This window comes from Ptiloglossa arizonensis, chromosome 2, assembly GCF_051014685.1.
Source record: "Ptiloglossa arizonensis isolate GNS036 chromosome 2, iyPtiAriz1_principal, whole genome shotgun sequence".
Lineage (NCBI taxonomy): Eukaryota > Metazoa > Arthropoda > Insecta > Hymenoptera > Colletidae > Ptiloglossa > Ptiloglossa arizonensis.
In genome coordinates this window covers 31,597,339-31,614,475 of record NC_135049.1, presented here as the reverse complement: position 1 = coordinate 31,614,475, position 17,137 = coordinate 31,597,339, and the positions used below count along the sequence as shown (strand labels likewise).

Genomic DNA, 17,137 nt, shown 5'->3' with positions numbered 1-17,137 from the left:
GATTGTTTCGCGTATTTACGTAAAAGAAAATCCATTCGACGGGCGGTTTTCCTAGTCCACTAAGAGAATTCTCTCTCGTTGCAGCAGGTGGGCTTTCTCTGGACAGCCTGGATCTGACGGAACCACCGCGAAAGGACCACATGTCTCTGTCTCGAGACTCCGGTTTGACCCTGTCCGATTGTCAGCTGTTCATTCCAGAGTCCCCGGTGGGGTCCGAGGATTCCGCCGTGAACGCGTCGTCGTCGAGTTTCGACAAGTCCCTCGGCAAGGAGGACAAGTCCGGCGGCAAGTCGTACATTCGCGTTTACGGGGGATGGGAGGAGAGAATAAACGGCTACACCGCGAACAATCATCACACCGGCGCGGTGGAGCACGCCGGTTTCAGGGAGGAAAAGAGCAGTATCGGTTACCCGAATCCGAATTTTCAGCGACAGGACTGGCTGCGAGCCCAGCTGAAGAGAACACCGCGAACGAAGCTCGACGAGCACGACCATCACCGCAAGGAGAGATTCGACGAGAAGGACATCTACGGGAGGGAGTATCTCAGGCAAGACTCGATGAAGGAGAACGTGGAAAACTGCAAGGACATTTACAGGACGTCGCAGTTGGACATATCGCGGGACCTGAGGTCCGAGTACGAGAGAGCGTCCCAACAGGAGATATGCACGGAACGGGTGTCGGTTCACAATTCGGAACAGGACCTCTCCGGGGACACGTCTCTGTCCAGCGACCGGTACGAGTTCAAGAAGGAACGATTCAGCGAGTTCAAGAAGGTGAAGTCGGAGGTGTACGTGAACCGAGACTCACCGGTCTCGCAGAACGGTAGCTACCATTCGAGCAGCGATCTATACGAGTTCAAGAAAGTGAAGAGCGAGATATACGTGAACAAGGAGAGCACGCGCACGGAGAGATACGAGTCGGAGAGCAGCATATACGGGAACAGGGACAGAACGAGCGAGATATACGGCTCGAGGGAAAGAAACGATCTGTACTCGTTCAAGCAGGCCGAGGCGATCGATTTGTACGGCGACGAGGACGAAGAAGAGGAGAGAACCTGGCCCGATACACCGCCACCGTTACCACCGAGGCTGAGGCATTTGCCACCGGTGCACATGAATCTCGAAGACAGACACAAAGTGGCCGGAAGGTCGAGGTCGTTACCGCCACCGCCTCCTTATCGGCCGCCGCCTCAACCGCGTGCCTCGGTAACAGCGAGACACCTCGGATACGGGAGATCGGTCGTTGACGACGAAAGTTACGTTTGAGGTGATGGACGGGGTCAGCCAGAGACGCGCAACGTTCGTATGTGCGCACCTCGACGGAATCAAAGAGCCGAAAGTCGCTGGCCGAGAGACCACGTACATACACCTTGGCCGAGTGTAGACGTGATCTCGTTACGACAGAAGAAACTAGTCCAAACTGGAACGCACGCACCACGATATCAGGGGATGGGTGGGACCGGGGGATGGGAGGGAGGGACGGGAGGGGGGAAGATATAACATGTACGATATCCAATTAACGTCGTCGTTGTAGAAGGAACAGAGAAGAAGAAAAAAAAAAGAAAGGATCGGTTCGTCCAACGTTTGGTCGAACGTGAATCCAACAAAATTGGGTAGGGAGGTGACGAGGAGAGATCTCCGCGCAGAGGCGTTACGCATTACGCTGAAACAAAGTCAAATCGCGCGCTATCGTTTCTCGGCGATTCTGAAAGCGATAGACCGTGTTACACAGTGATTCAGGGTGCTTCCACGAACCTTAATCCATAAGGTTTTCTTCTTTTTTTAATTAGACCTTCATTATAGAGATGTTATATTATTAAGTATAGACTGTAGCGGACAAGACTTGCGTCGAGATGATATTATTCGTAATTCTTTTTTTTACGCGAACGAGAATAGTTGTAAAAAAGGTATATTTGTATGTGTATGTATATGCAATGAATAAACCGCGCGTCGTTGCTAAATGGACAAATAAAGGAACAAAGGGTCGCCGCGGATGTTCGAACGTATGTGCTGCCCTGCAGAGTCTTAGAGAACTTGGAGATTCGCGGAACGAACGCCGATAATGAAATGCAAATTTTATCGCGGTCGCGTCGGAGAGAGGAGATACTCGTTTTCCATTCGTCGTCCTTGCGATCATCTTTAAATACGTTCACGTAGCCGATACGCACATCTTCAAAGTGTCTCGCGAGTCCGAGATCGTTCGTAGACTCGTTTCGAACCAACAAAACAACGTCGACTTATCGCCCCGTTGCGTTTCATCAGGTTTCCTTTCGCTATGTATGTACACTCGCGTCTCATTTCCTCTTTCTGAACTTCTCTAGCCGGAAATTGGTTCACCGCGGAATAAACATGACAATTTATAACTCGTTCCCTATCTCTCTCTCTCTCTTTCTCTTTCTCTTTTCTCTCTCTTTCTCTCTTTCTCTCTTTCTCTCTTTCTATTAATTATAATTACCACTTCTCTTTTCATCCCTTTCGTTTTTTAAATTTAGAACGTATAAATCGTAGAGTACTTCGTACCGCGAATGCAAGCGCGATTATCTTAAGGCAATAAGATATACACCAGAAGTTGTCGGAAGCATTTTAACTACATCCAAACATTTTCGTTCTTTGTAAATATTCTTAATTGTAAAACTTGTAATCTTTTATATCGCTAAACGTATTACACGGTACACACGCTCTATGCAACGCCCGTAAGGTATGTATACTTTATCTAAATTATACGACATGCTATGAAAGGTTAAATATATTTCGTATTTTATACAGTTGTCTGTGTTCACGAGTTGTCAATATTCATTTCTCGTATCCGACGGCATAATCCTCCGCGATCGGTATGCACAGAATGTCGATGGGCATTCTGGAAAATCATCAAACGATCGTGTTTTCTTTTTAACGTTATTTCCGCTCGAATACCACCCGAATATGCGTTTCCTGTTCCGTTAAATTATTTCAGACGAATGTTGTTTTATACCCGTATATATTCAAAATGTATCAAGGACCGACCATGGACTACGAAGAGTTCGCTAACCTCCAATTGGATAAACCGATACCCGATATAAGAGTACGTGTTACGATCGTTTGTCTCGTTAGAAGTAACCGATCGATTCATAACCTAAAAACGCGTCCCTAGAATGAAGAGCAACTGAAAGAGCACACTCTGGATGATGCTTTGGAAAAACGACCCGTAGAAAAAATGATTCATCTTTTGTCGTAAGTGGACGAGTACGTAGCACACGTAAACGGATCGTTTATTATTCGTGTGTACCCCAAAGTCGATAAAACAGTTCCCTTCCTCCAAAGACGAAAACTATGAGACCTCGGTGTTACGAGTTATTCGCGGGTTGCATGATCTTTGCAGAGCTGTTGTATCCTTGGGGCTTCGTAATAATAGCAATTTCGCGCACAGTGCCTCGACAAATTACCGTACAAAGCCTTGAATTAAACTACGTAATCCTCGCGCGGTTATCGTATCAAGGCTGCCACGCAATCAATTAATTTTGTACAAAGCTAAATAACGGTTACAGAAATGCAAATCGTTTTCATTGTACGTACGTACGCGATACAAAGGGCGAATCGTCTCAACGTGAAATTGCAAGCATCTCTTGTTTTTCGTCTCCTTTTTCTCCTACCTCGGAACACAACGTTGATTCTCGCGATTCCAAAATTACATAATTTACTCCTCTACGCGAGAATAATTCGAGCAAATCTCAAATTGTTATCTATCCTGGTATAGATAAAAATAGAAAAATACATTTGCACATTTTACGTAACGGTTGCAAATTCGTGGGTTCGAAAGGGAAGTGGGTGGGGGGGAGGTATCGCGATCGCGATCGAATCATCCATCGAAACCTCGTCGAAGGAGGTTACGCGACAGGTGAACAATAACGTTCCATATATGAGTAGTATTTTTTTTTCTTAGAAATGTGTAACCGACACTCCCAGTACAGATACGCATCATCGCGCGAAAAACGATAGGTGACTCCATAGGTTTGTGATTACACAACATCGACTCTCGATCGACGCATCACTTCTATTGTATTATGCGCGACACTGCGTTACGTGTGTCTCCATCGAAGAGCGCACGTAGGCTGTGTTCGGAACATTCCGGCAAAGTTCGGGTGTGCTCGCCGTCTCGTACGACAAGTCAGATATAATCGATACCTTGGAGTCGGAGCCCAGTTTAGTTGTCATCCACGTTCCGTCGTGTTGTTTTTCTTGCGTCAAATGCGTCATGAGAGTGCGTACGCGTGTATCGTTGACCACGTAAGAGAATCAATCGGTCGTCGCGACCCTATCCAGTGTTATCGTTGAATAAGATGCGCGTCGAAAATGTTGCAAGAGGAAGATAAAGCTCCGTACGAGAGCGTACTGGACCTGTGAGTAACTGGACAACGTAGTTTTTAGTCAGAAAATCGCATACTCGCGAACGGTCCGTATTTCTCTTCTTTCTCTGCTATTTCACTTTCGTACGAACCCATGCACGATTCCTAAAAATAACACGGCGTCGTTCAAGGAGTGTGCTGTCCTGTCGTCTAAGCGTCGCTAATTATAGTCCTTTAAAGACAGCCACTCGTAAGAAATGACATTCTACGTACGAGTAACTCGCAAGCAATACTCCGCAGGACCCTATTTACAGATCCAACCATTTCGAGGTGTAGGTTATTAGAAAATTTGACAGTATTGTTGATTCTCTTCGTTCTTCTTCTCCTTCTTCTACTTCTTCTTCTTCTTCTTCTTTTTTTTTTTAAATCTTAATAATAGCACATTTGTTGAATTTTCGAAATACGCGAAGTTCGCAAGAATGCGACTGTGCGTTCGCATGTAAACATTGCACCCGTGCAAACTGTACTGACGCACGCTCGAAAAGGATATGTTATGTAAAGATTCTCGTCCTTGGAATTTGCATACATTTAAGGAAAATAACACGAGAGTTACGACAAGGTTGCTCCTGTAACATTAACGATGCTACGTAAATTCGCGCTAAATAAATCAAACTGTTCGATCGTTGATTTAGTGGAGTATAATTTTAAAATAATTGCAGTTATAATTTATTTCTATTTTTCGTTTTCATATTCGTAGTAAGTCATATTTATTAGCGTAATTGCTGTTTTTATACTACTTACTATCCTAGCATGTGTAATTATTCCAGGAAAGGTGATGATTATCAAAAACTCAGTGTTATACACAATTTACCGAGCCTCTTAGCTACAGACACACAATCATGTATGTCTCGTGTGGTACCAAGAATGCAGCAATCGCTGCCTACCGCATCCACGGAGTTTCACCTTGCGGCCTCATCTACCTTCAAAACGATATTAGAGCAGAAACTTGTCAGCCATAATGTCTTCAGTCAAACATTCCTCCAAAGTATATTAAATTCGCTTGACAGTCGTGATCCAGGTAAACTAATTTTGTCTGCTTGTATAATAGAGTTGCTAGCTCAACCCGTATCGACAGTTTCATGCATTTGGTGTTATTCTACATAACTTAATATGTATATATACATTTAAAGTTGTTTGTGATGCATGGCTGGAGACCTTACTGGATGTGATAGAGTTACTGCCGGTAGAAGTCATAAGATCGCAGGTTTGTATAGACAATCTTAGAAATTGATATTTGAGAAACATTACAATTTAGAAGAGCAATTGTATTGGTTGTTTGCATAGCCTACGTGTGACTTTATAATGTCCAACTTGTAGATTAGCTACAAAGTTAATTTATTTTTTTATTCCACGCTAGACTAAGCATCAAGTACTCTGTCAAAATTCATTTATTGCAAACAGTTGCTATGTATTTGACACGGCTTCGACGATACGATTATCTAACAAAGCTTAAATATTATTTAAGTCTAATAAGATCGCAATATCGACTTGACAATAATAGAAATAAAATCATACAGATTCTTCCATTCACTATAACCAAAGGACAATTGTCACAATCTACCTACTCCAGGGTAACATGCAGCAGGTTACTAGGAAAAATTTGTACAAGATTTGATTCTGCTATGTGAGTATGTTTCATCTTCGGGGTACCAGTTTTCGAACAATAATTTTCAATGAAAAATTACATACGGGGAAATGTTATTGTACGTGGAAAGCACCAAAGATAGTTTTGCTTCTCTATAAAGTCAATAAATAAGTATACGTATTAAAATTGTTGTTAGGATACAGAAGGAAGTTCTACCAACGGTACATTCCCTCTGTCAGGATGTAAATAGTGACGTACGAGCTAGTATCTGCTTGCAGCTACGTTTTGTTGCCGAAGGCCTTGGTGCTGAGTCTGTAAAACCTGCTTTGTTACCATCTCTCGTAGAATTAGCAAGCGACGAAGAAAGCAATGTAAGATGCACCTCTGGACAGACAATAGTGTACTTGCTACCTCATCTTCAGGAAGGTATGCTTGATGACTAGTTGTGCATTATTCATTAAGCATTCCGAGTTTCTTGTAGCAACATATATTGCGATCGATCAATGGATACGATTATTTTAAAATCTTAATATGATTTGTCGCAATGGTTTTTTACAGACACAATAAAAACTACCATAGTGCCACTTGTTAAAAAGTTATGTGAAAATGCAATGAAAATGGACGATAGCGTGGTATGCATTATTGCCCAAGAGTTTGGAAAACTCGTACTCGGGTTGGAAAGTAAGATTTTTTGTTTCTTATTAAACTTTTATTCTCGTATTCACAGTAAGGTGATATCCATTAAATGTTTCAGAATGTTTATTACCCACGGAAAAGACATGGTTTTTAAAATATTTTCAACAACTTGCACAAATGGGTATTGTTTCAATGAAAAAAGAGTCCAAACCTCATCTTCTGTTTGTGAGTATATATAAATAAAATTCGAATGAAATACATCGGGTTTAAATTAAGTTCTTCTTGCATATTGCACTGTTTTAGATGAATAGTAATCCGGCTGAAGATGAGAAGTATATGGAATGCAGAAGATGTTGTGCTTATAATCTACCCGCAATGTTTCTTTTTGTATCATCTTCCTCGGACGATACGGACGCATTGCTTCTTACGTTCGATGCGTTGGTGAGCGATCATTATTATATGGTTAGAAGAACCGTAGCAAGTGGAATTCACGAAGTAAGAATTATTATTTTTTTTTCTACACATTGTTACGACATACTATACAATTTTATGCTCGTATATGTGATTTCGTACGCAGGTGGCCAAGGTATTGGGTCCAAAGAGCGGTAGAATAAAATCAGACCTAATAAAATTATTAAAGGATGATTCGGAAGAAGTTCTACAAGGTTTAGTTCCTCACATAGGATTAACGCTTGATTGTTTGGCTGAAAGTCAAACCATCGGAGTAGATAGAATGGTTTGTATCCCCTTTCTCGCATCGTATTTTGTTCAATGAATTCATTTAATTCGCATAACGTTACTTATCCCACGCAGGACTCTACTCTGATGGAAATCGGCAGAGCATTATTAAAATGCGAATCGGAAATATCATCTACACACAATTGGAGATTAGCGGCACTAATGCATTCGCAGCTTGAAATAATAGCTAAATACTTTCCAAGTGATTTTATATATTCATATTTTGTGCCAATGGCTTTTTTCAGAATATTACACGCTGTAAGTTGAAAAAATAATATCGATACGTTTAATACGTTTGAAAGATACGAAACAATAATTCTATTTTTAAATTTCAGAGGCCAATACCTGTACGTCTTGCTGCGGGAACATTGTATCTTTTTCTTTTACGTTACAATATGAAACCTATTCAAAGGGTAGAACTTCGAAGCAGATTATGCACAGAGTTGGCTAATCATCCCGATTGTTACGTGAGAATGATGTTTGTTCGTATGATGGTAGAGGCCTTGGAAATTTTCTCTTCCGTATATTTCAAGGAACACTTCTTCAACGTTTTATTGAGCTTGGCCGAAGATCATGTAGCTAACATTAGACTCAAAGTAGTTTCTCTATTGCCCCAATTGAAGAGTCAGTTATGGATTCCGACAGATGCGAAGTTGTTATCAGCATTAGAGACTACTATAGGACATTTAATGAACAGCGAGAAGGACAGAGACGTAATTGCCGTGTTGACAACTGTTGTACGGAAATTGAACGAGATAGAGCTTAAATACGATGGTCAAACTGTAAGTGATGCTAAACAGAAATAAATTTTACGTTACGAATTATTTTTTGCTATTGAGATATTTCATCGCAGCCAGCAAGTAAACTTACGAAGCAGGATATGGAGGATGCAAGGAAGTTGGAAGAAGAGAAAAGATTATCCGGACTGGCAACTGGAAAATCGCCCGGAGGAGCTACAACGAAACAGGGTACGTATCGTAGTATACGAATCGTAATAATACATTAAGGGTATTATTTAAAATACTATGCGCTTGCAGGTGTATGGCGACGAACAACCGACGTTAGTCAAGGGAAACCAATGTAAGTCATGCCTCGAATAAAATTGTAATTGCATTTAAAAATTGTTAATCCGAACTCTCGATTAATTTAACGTGTTTTAACGTTTTCAGGCCGCAGACAGCACCGAAAGGTGAGTCGTGTTGTTCGAATACAAATTATTAACTACTTCAAAAAAAAAAAGAAATAAAATAAAATTTAAAAACTCGTAACACTTGTAATGTGTTACAGAAGGCAGCGGATCTCCTCGTCGTACGTCAGAAACAGCAAGAACGAGGTACGCAAAGTTTTCCATTCGTTTCATCGCATTTAAAAGTAGTACTAGCATATTAGTGTAACGATTTTATTTATTCAAGACTATTACGAAGATAGAATCAATCGAAAACGTTTTGATCAAAGCATGTCTAACGATTTTGGGTCTTGACGGAAAGTAGATTCGAACTGTTTTACTATTCCGCTAACATTTTCAGCAAAAGTCTAATGTCAAGTTCTGCACGCTTTACGTCTAACAGAATTCAACTAACACACCCTTGGGAAAGACTAGGGCATACTAACTCGAATGCTAGCACGACTCATGCTAACTTTGACAACGGACCGTGCCACGATTATCTCATGCAAAAGATGCAGCAGAGTCGCTCGAAATTGTCCTCGTTGCCGTTGATAGTATGGCCGGACACGTGCGAGTGCGACTACGAGGAGGAGAACAATGTCCATTCCTGTCCCTCGTCCGACTACACTAAGTCCTCCGTCTTTTTGGCGATCATGAGAGAAAACCGACGAAAGTCGCAGCAAAACTTCCCACTAACCCGAGACTATGCGCACGAATTCTCCACTAACATCGCCAGCAAGGACACTGCCACTGCGAGGACGCTTGCCAGTGCTCCTAATCTGGCCATGCTCAGAGCACTGACCAAAGCGGCTCACTATAACTCTTGTTGGCCTTGTAGCTCGATGCCGGAGATACCGGTGATGCTGTCGGACGATGAATTCCTCGTGGACGCTGGTATCCGGATACCCGCGCAATTCTCCTCGCAGAGCGTGTCGAAGATACCACACCTACAGGACTCCGTCTTCGCGAAGAGGAGAGGCTCGTTCAACTTTGATCGTTCGCGCAGTGTCGATATGAGCTTCGACAAAGGGAAACCGAAGAGGAACTCGTCCGTCGAGTACGAGGACTGCATGAAACGGAGAACAAACGGTGGCGATCAGTCGAACAACGGTCGAATGTCGATGGACTGCGAGGACGGTCTGAGATTGGTGAAGGAAAGTCAACAACAACTCGCTAAAAAGGAGGTGTACGTCGGCCCACTGATGAGATCAAGGTTCGGCTTCGGTGTAAATCAGGAGAGATCGATGGACGAGAAGATGAAACGTAACTCGTTGATACTGGACAAGGACAAGCCGAACGTTCTGCAGTCCAAGTGCGCGCTGGATAGGACTAAACGGCATTCCGCGAGTTTCGAGAAGGGTAAGCCTAAAAGGAATTCGTCCGTCGAGTACGAGGACGATATGAAACGGAGAACGAACGGGGCCAACCAGCCGAAGGATTTGAGAACCTCGATCGACTACGAGGACAGCTTGAGGTTGGGTAAAGAGGATCAACAGTTGGACATGAAGACCACCGTGTATCTCGGATCGTTGGTAAGATCCAGGTTCGGGTTTGTCAATCAGGAGAGACCGTTGGACGAGAAGATGAAACGGAACTCGTTGGTGTTGGACAAGGACAAACCGAAGCTCATGCACACCAAGTGCACGCTGGACAGGACTAAACGACACTCGGCGAACTTCAGCTTGAAACCGACCGACTCGAAGGAGATCAAGCCCAATTTGAAATGCCATAGCTTGGAGGTGGTCGATTACGTTCCGAGCGAACGTCTCGGCCGAGCTCTCAGACGGTATTCGACCTTGGACGTGAATCATAACCAGGGACTTAGCAAAATACCCTTAAGGAGTTTTGTACCTCGTAGTAGAACCGCTCCGGCCACCAGGGCGTCGAGCCCCGTGCACATAGACAAGCTGTGTCGAATGCCGTTTTGGGAATCTTAGGAACTGGCGAATTCGATAAAAAGAAAAGAAAAATACGGACAAGGTGAAAAGAATTCCTGCCGTGCGTTGATTCGGATGCAATCGCACGGTCCGTTGCACCGGACACGGAAATGGAATATTTCGCGGGACACACGCGTGGGGGGCTTTTCTCTTCCGTTTTATTTGCTGCACACAATTCGGGTCGAGAGATCACCACGTCAATCATATCTCTTTCTTTCCTATCTGTAAATTTTCTCGACAAATTCAACGTTACATATCCTGCGTAGATTGAGACTCACAATCGCGGTACACATTCGATAGGGAAAACAATCGTGTTTACAACGATCGGGGAACCTTAGATCCTCGATCGATACGGAACGAAAGCGATGCCTTTGTGTCCGTAACTTTAATTCGAGCGGAATACCATCGAGTGGCCATCTCGAAGCCATCGTTCGTTTCGGTCGAGCAGTACATTCAGAATTGTTTCGATTCTGGGAAAGTTTTTTTTTTTTTCTTTTTTCTTTTTTCAAAATGAAGAGTATCTTCGGTTCCAGGGAGACAAAGTAAGTATACAGGTTAACAATCGAGCGCCGAGTTAACGTTACGGAATCGAAGGCATCGCCGTTCGCTCAACTATGGTTACTATTAATCGATTTCAACGATGGAGAACCGTTTCCATCTCTCGTCGTAGCGGTCGAGAGCGGTGAACTTCGCGAACAGTTTCTCAGCATTTTACTTTGACGAGTCAACGAGGTACACGAAAACTGTTACGAGGGCCGTTTAGCTAGTTTGTTATCTCGTGCCTTTTTCACGGAGCCTTCTGCGTCCTTCGTCGCTTCACGTAGACAGCCTAATTAATATATATATATATATATATTCCTATTCGTGCGCGATCGGTATGGTTCTCGTTACGTCCCATTCATGGGAAATGTCGAGAGGCTCGAACCTCTTCGGGAAACGGGTATCGTTGCATCGAAGTGCTTTGTAAAACTGTCCTCGCAATAATCGGTGCGTTATTAAAAATTGTATTCGTATTATTATCCAAAATGGGATCGAAAGTGGACGAGATACATCGAATACTAAATGGAGAATATTCCGAGAGATTCGTTCCATCCAGTCGTTGCACGCGTTATACGATTACAAATGCACCGAAAAAGTTTGCATCGGCATTTTGAGGTCCGTACGAGCTGGATGAAACGTCCATTTATTATTCGCGATGCATTTTTAAAACGGTTGCCACGCGTGACGACCGTTAGGCATTCGCGATTCGCATTGATTTCGCATTTCTTTTAATCGCGACTAGTAGTTCTGTATGAAAAAAAAGAAAAGAAAAACTCTTTGACGCGTCTCTTTTGACGCGTCGATCGAGAGGATACACCGCGATGTAATATTTAAACGAAAAACAGACACGCATGCTTGAGTTGGAAGACTGTTATCGAAGCCCGTAAGCGTTAAAAAGAAAAAAAAAAAAGAAGAAGATAAGACTATTTTGCACTTTATTTTATAGCTGCATATCTGATACGTATTGGCCTACGAAGAGAGTGAAAAGAATTATTCTTATTGTTAATAGAGTTTAAAGAGCAGTTGTTACTCATTAATTGAATATATTCTAATAGATTATTATATTAGGAGATAACACGAGATCAAATGAAGATAGGATTACAGTATTGTAATAGCCAATTCTAGGTCTAGTCTCGAATAGTTGTAAAAGCAGGGGTAGTTGCATACAATGCCTGTAAAAAAAAAGGTGTTCTTCGAAACCCTTCGATACGTTATTTACTTCGCTTTTTTTGCGATCGTCCTTTCGTTTTCTCTTTTTAAATCGCTTTTTTTTTCTTTTTTTTTTAAAGTTCTTGCATCTTAGCGGAGACAGAAATTGTTCTATTAGAATCTCTTGTCGACGGATTTTAATCACTTTTAACGTAGCAACGTATCGAACATTACGGAGAATTCAACCTAGTAATATTTTAGAAGCGTGCAATATTTATGCGTTTTAATTTAATCGACTCGAATACACTTTCGCCTTCGCGCGACACAAAGCGAACGAAATCGTTAAATTAGCCGTTATAACTAGTTGTAATTTTAATCGATATCAATTTACGAACATCGACGCCGACGGATTCCGTTTTCATTTGACGAACCAATGAAATCCATTAGGAAAGAAACAATTTTTTGAACGTGACGTCACGGGGCTCCCGAGTCCCTTGGGAAACGTTAAAACGATTTACTTCTTCCCTGTACTGCAGATCGGAGTACTGTTGTGTCTTAAATACGAAATATCTAGAAAATATCATACATACGTTCTTAACATGTACATATAGAGACTGACCAAGACGAGTTAGAAAAAATGTCCGTGCGTGTTTATGCCGTGTCTAAAAATGAGAGATGTTCGGAAACGTGTAAGTACGGAACGAACCGACAAGGGAGACATCGATGCAACAAAGGAGCAACGTGTAATATCTTCGCAAGAATATTTTCATTGAGCTTCAAGAGATGATATATTTTCGGGTGAAGGGAAAACAAAGAAGAAAAAAAAAAACACGAGAGATATAAGACGCTTCGAAGCCAAAGATATATGATTTCTAACAGTATGAAATTGAACAACGTACAAAGTCTTAAAGGCATTACGTACTTGTGTGTACCATATACGTAGACCGTTGTAAGCTTTACAGCGCAAGTGCCATTGAATACACGGAGATTTCAACGCCTGGAGAACGATACCATCGAAGAGATTCTCGGTAAAATCACAGAAATAGCTCTCTCGAACACCGAAATTACATTGCCATCGGGGCAGCTCTCGCGAAATTTTTACGATAATTCTATCGTCCGTAGTCTCGGTAATTCGAGCCAAAAGAAAAGAAGCAAAAAAAAAAAAATTAGCGCATAGTCGTAGGAATTTCAATATCGTTCAAGAAGCGAGGCATCGAACGTTTTATTAACTTGTTCGTTACGCTCGATGCTCGTTCGTTTCGACATTTTATCTCCTTCCGTTCGTTTTTCGTTGTTAGTATTAATTCTTATGAAATGTAAAATTGCTAGTCGATCGAGTGTTGAGAAATTCGTCCAAGGCGATCAATTACTATAATTTCAATCTCCTAACGAGATTCCTTTCTTGCACAAGCTGCTGAACACCGAGACACACTTCAAATTAATATTCGAACATCAGAGTGCATTTCACATTTGTTGATTCATATAGGCGACAAATTACTTTAAACGATAGATTAATCTCTTTACATTGTATTATTTATATTAGCTTTAGCATTAGTATTAAGAGTATGAAATAGAAGGCTTTTAAGCGGCTGTTTTATTATGTTCAATCATTTATCCCAGCTTATAAAACTATAAACGACTTTTTTCTTTGAAATTCTTGGAACATTCGGTATTCGACCTAAATTGTTTCGAACACGCCATTTAAAAAAAAAAAAAAACAAAACAGTTCGGCGGAAGAAAGTCTATCCCGAACGGTTCTCGCAATCGTTTCTCGACTCGAACGAAATTTTAACGGTAAAAATTTTTGTAAACGGTTTTTCAACGGATCACGTTACAGTTAAGAGAAAGTTTTTATATGGTTTCGTAAACTAGAATAAATAATTTCCTACGATACAACGAAATTGATTCGTATTGCTCGAGGTGTTTGTCGACACGTATAAAGCAACAAATGTAGAAAAGTATTTCGATGTCTCGATATTAACGAGTGTAAACCGTAGATCATACTTTACGCTTAGAGACTAGAGCAGGACAGATCCGAGTGATCTCCGCATAGAGTTATGCGATTCACCGATCGATTGTTGCCGTATTTTATCGCGACCTAAGGTCGTAACGCTACCGTACATTTACATAAAACATAGCGAAGCTTGTTCTGTTATTTTTTATAGGAGATTTTAGGGTAACATTGACCGTACGATTCGCGAAGAATCGCGAGTCCGCGTTCACTCGTTCACGATCGAAACGCAGGAAATCTCGTTTCGAAGCGATCAGTTTTGCAACGCGAATTTTCGCGTTTTTCGCGGCATCGTACGGTTGTTGGGTCCGCCAGGCGACGAAACTTCATTTTTATAGAAAATCTTAGAATATATACAATATATATATATATGTATGTACACATACGTAAGAAAAAAAAAAGTAAACGCATACACGATTTAACGAAACTGAACAAACTGTTAAATATGCAACTATAGGGGCCGTAGAGGGACGCGCGGTTCGAAGAGAAACAAGTGAAATTGAACGAAGAGCGTCGCTCGAGCGCGTTTAATAGGAGGATTAGAAACAGAGCACGAGGAAAGTAAATTTTCTCGAACGTCGAGTATATTCGCCAAGATTTATCGCTTAAATGTTGCTAATTTATTTTTGTACAGATCTACCGTACGGTAATACTAACTTTTGTGCCAGAAAGTAAACGAAAAAAAAATACACAGTATCTAATTATATACGTATGTAAGTATACGCAGAACGAAACAGCGAAAAAAAATATACGTATACACCGAACACGCGTACACATGGACACAGACACATACACAGAGAGAAAGAGAGAGAGAGAGAGAGAGAGAAAGTTACAGTACACACATATGATTCTGTAAATGAACGTTCTATTGTTAACAACGTATTCGTTTCGTTATGTATCGTAGAAAGAAAGACGAGCACTTTTATCGCTAATTGTTACATCATGCATACGTATTACATATATTTGCGTAGACGAATCGAGAGATCTGGATTTATCGCTCGTCGACAATTTTAACGTGGTCGTGAACGATGGAAAGTGAAGTTTAACTTGGCCGCGTTTGCATAATTTATTTATCATATACAACAACAACAAAAAGATAAAGTAACCGTTTTCGAACGTTACGGTCTGCTTTTTCAAGAGAACGAGCAAACAGACGACGTGAAAAAAAAAAAAAAACATATATAAATACGTTTTCAAACGAGAGAACAGAAAAACGAACAAATAATAAAGAGAACGTTCACGTTGCACGCGATGAACGATAAAATTCGTGGAACGATATTTTTATTACTCACACTGCTCCCGTAAAGAATAAGGAATGTTATAAAACAAAAATAAAAAAAGAATTGTATTTTTGTGAGGTATATCTGTAATAAAAATATAGTTAAATGTGAAGAGAGTATATATATACATATATATATACATATAACGAGAAAAAGAACACCGCGATCGTAGATTTTATTGGCTCTGTCGATATTATATTATACATCTGTTTTAATATACGTTACGAACAAATAAATCGAACTTTTTTTGTTACGCAACCTGTCGTTTCTCTTAAGAATCTTTGCATCCCTTTCGTACAACTTGTCTCGATTTTTAAAGGGTCAGTTGCTTGTATACAAACCGAAGAAGGGAAGGTGATCGTTGGAAGAATAAACACAGAACGAGTATTACTTTTAATCTTTTTATTTCGTCTACTTTCTTAATAAATCGGTGACTCGAATCGCTACAAACTGTGTATGAGTTTTTTTTCTTTATAATTTACTTACGAACATATCATAATAATGATTTTCTGTTTAATCATCCTCGCTCGCTCACACACACCCGCTTACCTTGATTATAAAAAACGTTTCTCTTTAAAGTAATCGTTCGAATTTCTGGTTTGTTTTTTTTTTCTTTTCTTTTTTTTTTTTTTCTTATTTCTCTCCATTCTCCCCGATGAAATGCGTTCTAACGCGAGAGATCGTGGCATGGACGTGGTGTGTCTCGCGTTCGAAATTCATCGAATATTACGAGATCCTCGTCGAAGAATCTTACATACGCGACAATTTCTACGACTAATTGAGATTTCGAAAATAAACGCGACATTTGTGTATATATTCTCCCTCGTGATTCTCGCTAACGGACCCCAACCGTGTTCGACCATCGAAAATACTGTCCTCTGCTCCCCTCGGATCTCTTCTCGTTTCATCCCACCTCGAGAACCCGAAATCAGGCTCGTCGAAGGACGATTACTTACGGATCGGTTTCGTATTAAAATTTCAGATAAATAGCATCTCGATTTATTTTTATTTCGCGTCCGTGAAATAACGGGACTTCTCGAAAATTACTTTCTTCCCTTTTTCCCTCCTCGAAAACGGATTGTCAAAGTAAACGAATATCCGGGGACACGGTTCTTCTTCCACTTCCCTTTCTTTCTTTTTCTTTCGGTGCTCTCGCGCCCTTATCGCCTAACTGGAATTCTCACTTGTTATCTCTGCCTCTTCTCTAAGTACACGCCTACGGTTTTACGCGCTTCGAGGGTAGGTCGAACGAAACGCGCGCGAAACGATTACCAACCCACTTGTGACACGACACTCGTGTAAAAGTAACGTGTTCCGGCGTTTTTTAATTACACACGGTCTGGTGTGTTCCTTAATTACGGACTGTCTACGGGAGTATGTACATACACAAGAGTTCGCGGTTCGATGCCACCGGTTAAGCGGGGGAAAATTGTCATCTATGGAATCAATTAACTATAATTCGCGAACGAGCGACTCGTCGCTCGAAATCGTTCGAATTCCGTTGCTAGAACAATACTCGAGGTACGGTGAAACACCGATCGGAAATCCCGAAATGTCTCGGGGATCCATTGTACCATTTTGCTAAGAAGTAAAAAACGCGTAAAGAGACTTCGCTTCGTCGCGTTTCTCTCATTTTCCACTCGCAATTTCTACGATCGCGAATCACCGAGAGAAAGAGAGAGAGAGAGAGAGAGAGAGAGAAAGAGATAAAGTTC

General features: G+C 41.3%; 2 protein-coding genes and 1 long non-coding RNA gene across 11 annotated transcripts in view; 2 read left to right on the top strand and 1 right to left on the bottom strand.

The window, feature by feature from the left end:
- The window catches only part of LOC143143570 (uncharacterized), a 154,382-nt gene extending 152,941 nt beyond the window's left edge, over nt 1–1,441 (top strand). For 5 of the 6 annotated variants that reach the window (XM_076304957.1, XM_076304955.1, XM_076304960.1 and 2 more), the window contains one exon: nt 85–1,441. In XM_076304957.1, the coding sequence (XP_076161072.1) occupies nt 85–1,265 (1,181 nt within the window). In that variant the 3' untranslated portion in view covers nt 1,266–1,441. The remainder of the gene's footprint in view (nt 1–84) is intronic. The other variant, XM_076304956.1, reaches the window with a different exon arrangement.
- Nucleotides 1,442–3,286: 1,845 nt separating this feature from the next.
- On the bottom strand, nt 3,287–4,829 carry LOC143143572 (uncharacterized). The gene is made up of 2 exons (XR_012991190.1): nt 4,595–4,829; nt 3,287–4,486 (listed from the first exon to the last, which is right to left on the bottom strand). It is a non-coding gene; the product is annotated as an uncharacterized LOC143143572 (long non-coding RNA).
- LOC143143569 (serine/threonine-protein phosphatase 4 regulatory subunit 4) lies at nt 3,941–13,721 on the top strand. Of its 4 annotated transcripts, none has more exons than XM_076304952.1 (16): nt 3,941–4,375; nt 5,149–5,399; nt 5,512–5,585; nt 5,899–6,005; nt 6,163–6,392; nt 6,525–6,647; nt 6,721–6,827; nt 6,906–7,097; nt 7,180–7,338; nt 7,416–7,598; nt 7,676–8,122; nt 8,194–8,308; nt 8,378–8,420; nt 8,510–8,529; nt 8,631–8,673; nt 8,909–13,721. In XM_076304952.1, exons 1-16 carry the CDS (start codon nt 4,329–4,331, stop codon nt 10,440–10,442), a joined length of 3,675 nt encoding a protein of 1,224 aa, XP_076161067.1. In that variant the 5' UTR covers nt 3,941–4,328; the 3' UTR covers nt 10,443–13,721. The 4 variants fall into 4 exon arrangements, with proteins under 4 accessions (XP_076161067.1, XP_076161065.1, XP_076161069.1 ...); XM_076304950.1 differs by having other exon boundaries at nt 3,942–4,375; nt 8,628–8,673; XM_076304954.1 differs by having other exon boundaries at nt 3,946–4,375; nt 9,344–13,721.
- The last annotated feature ends 3,416 nt before the right edge of the window (nt 13,722–17,137 follow it).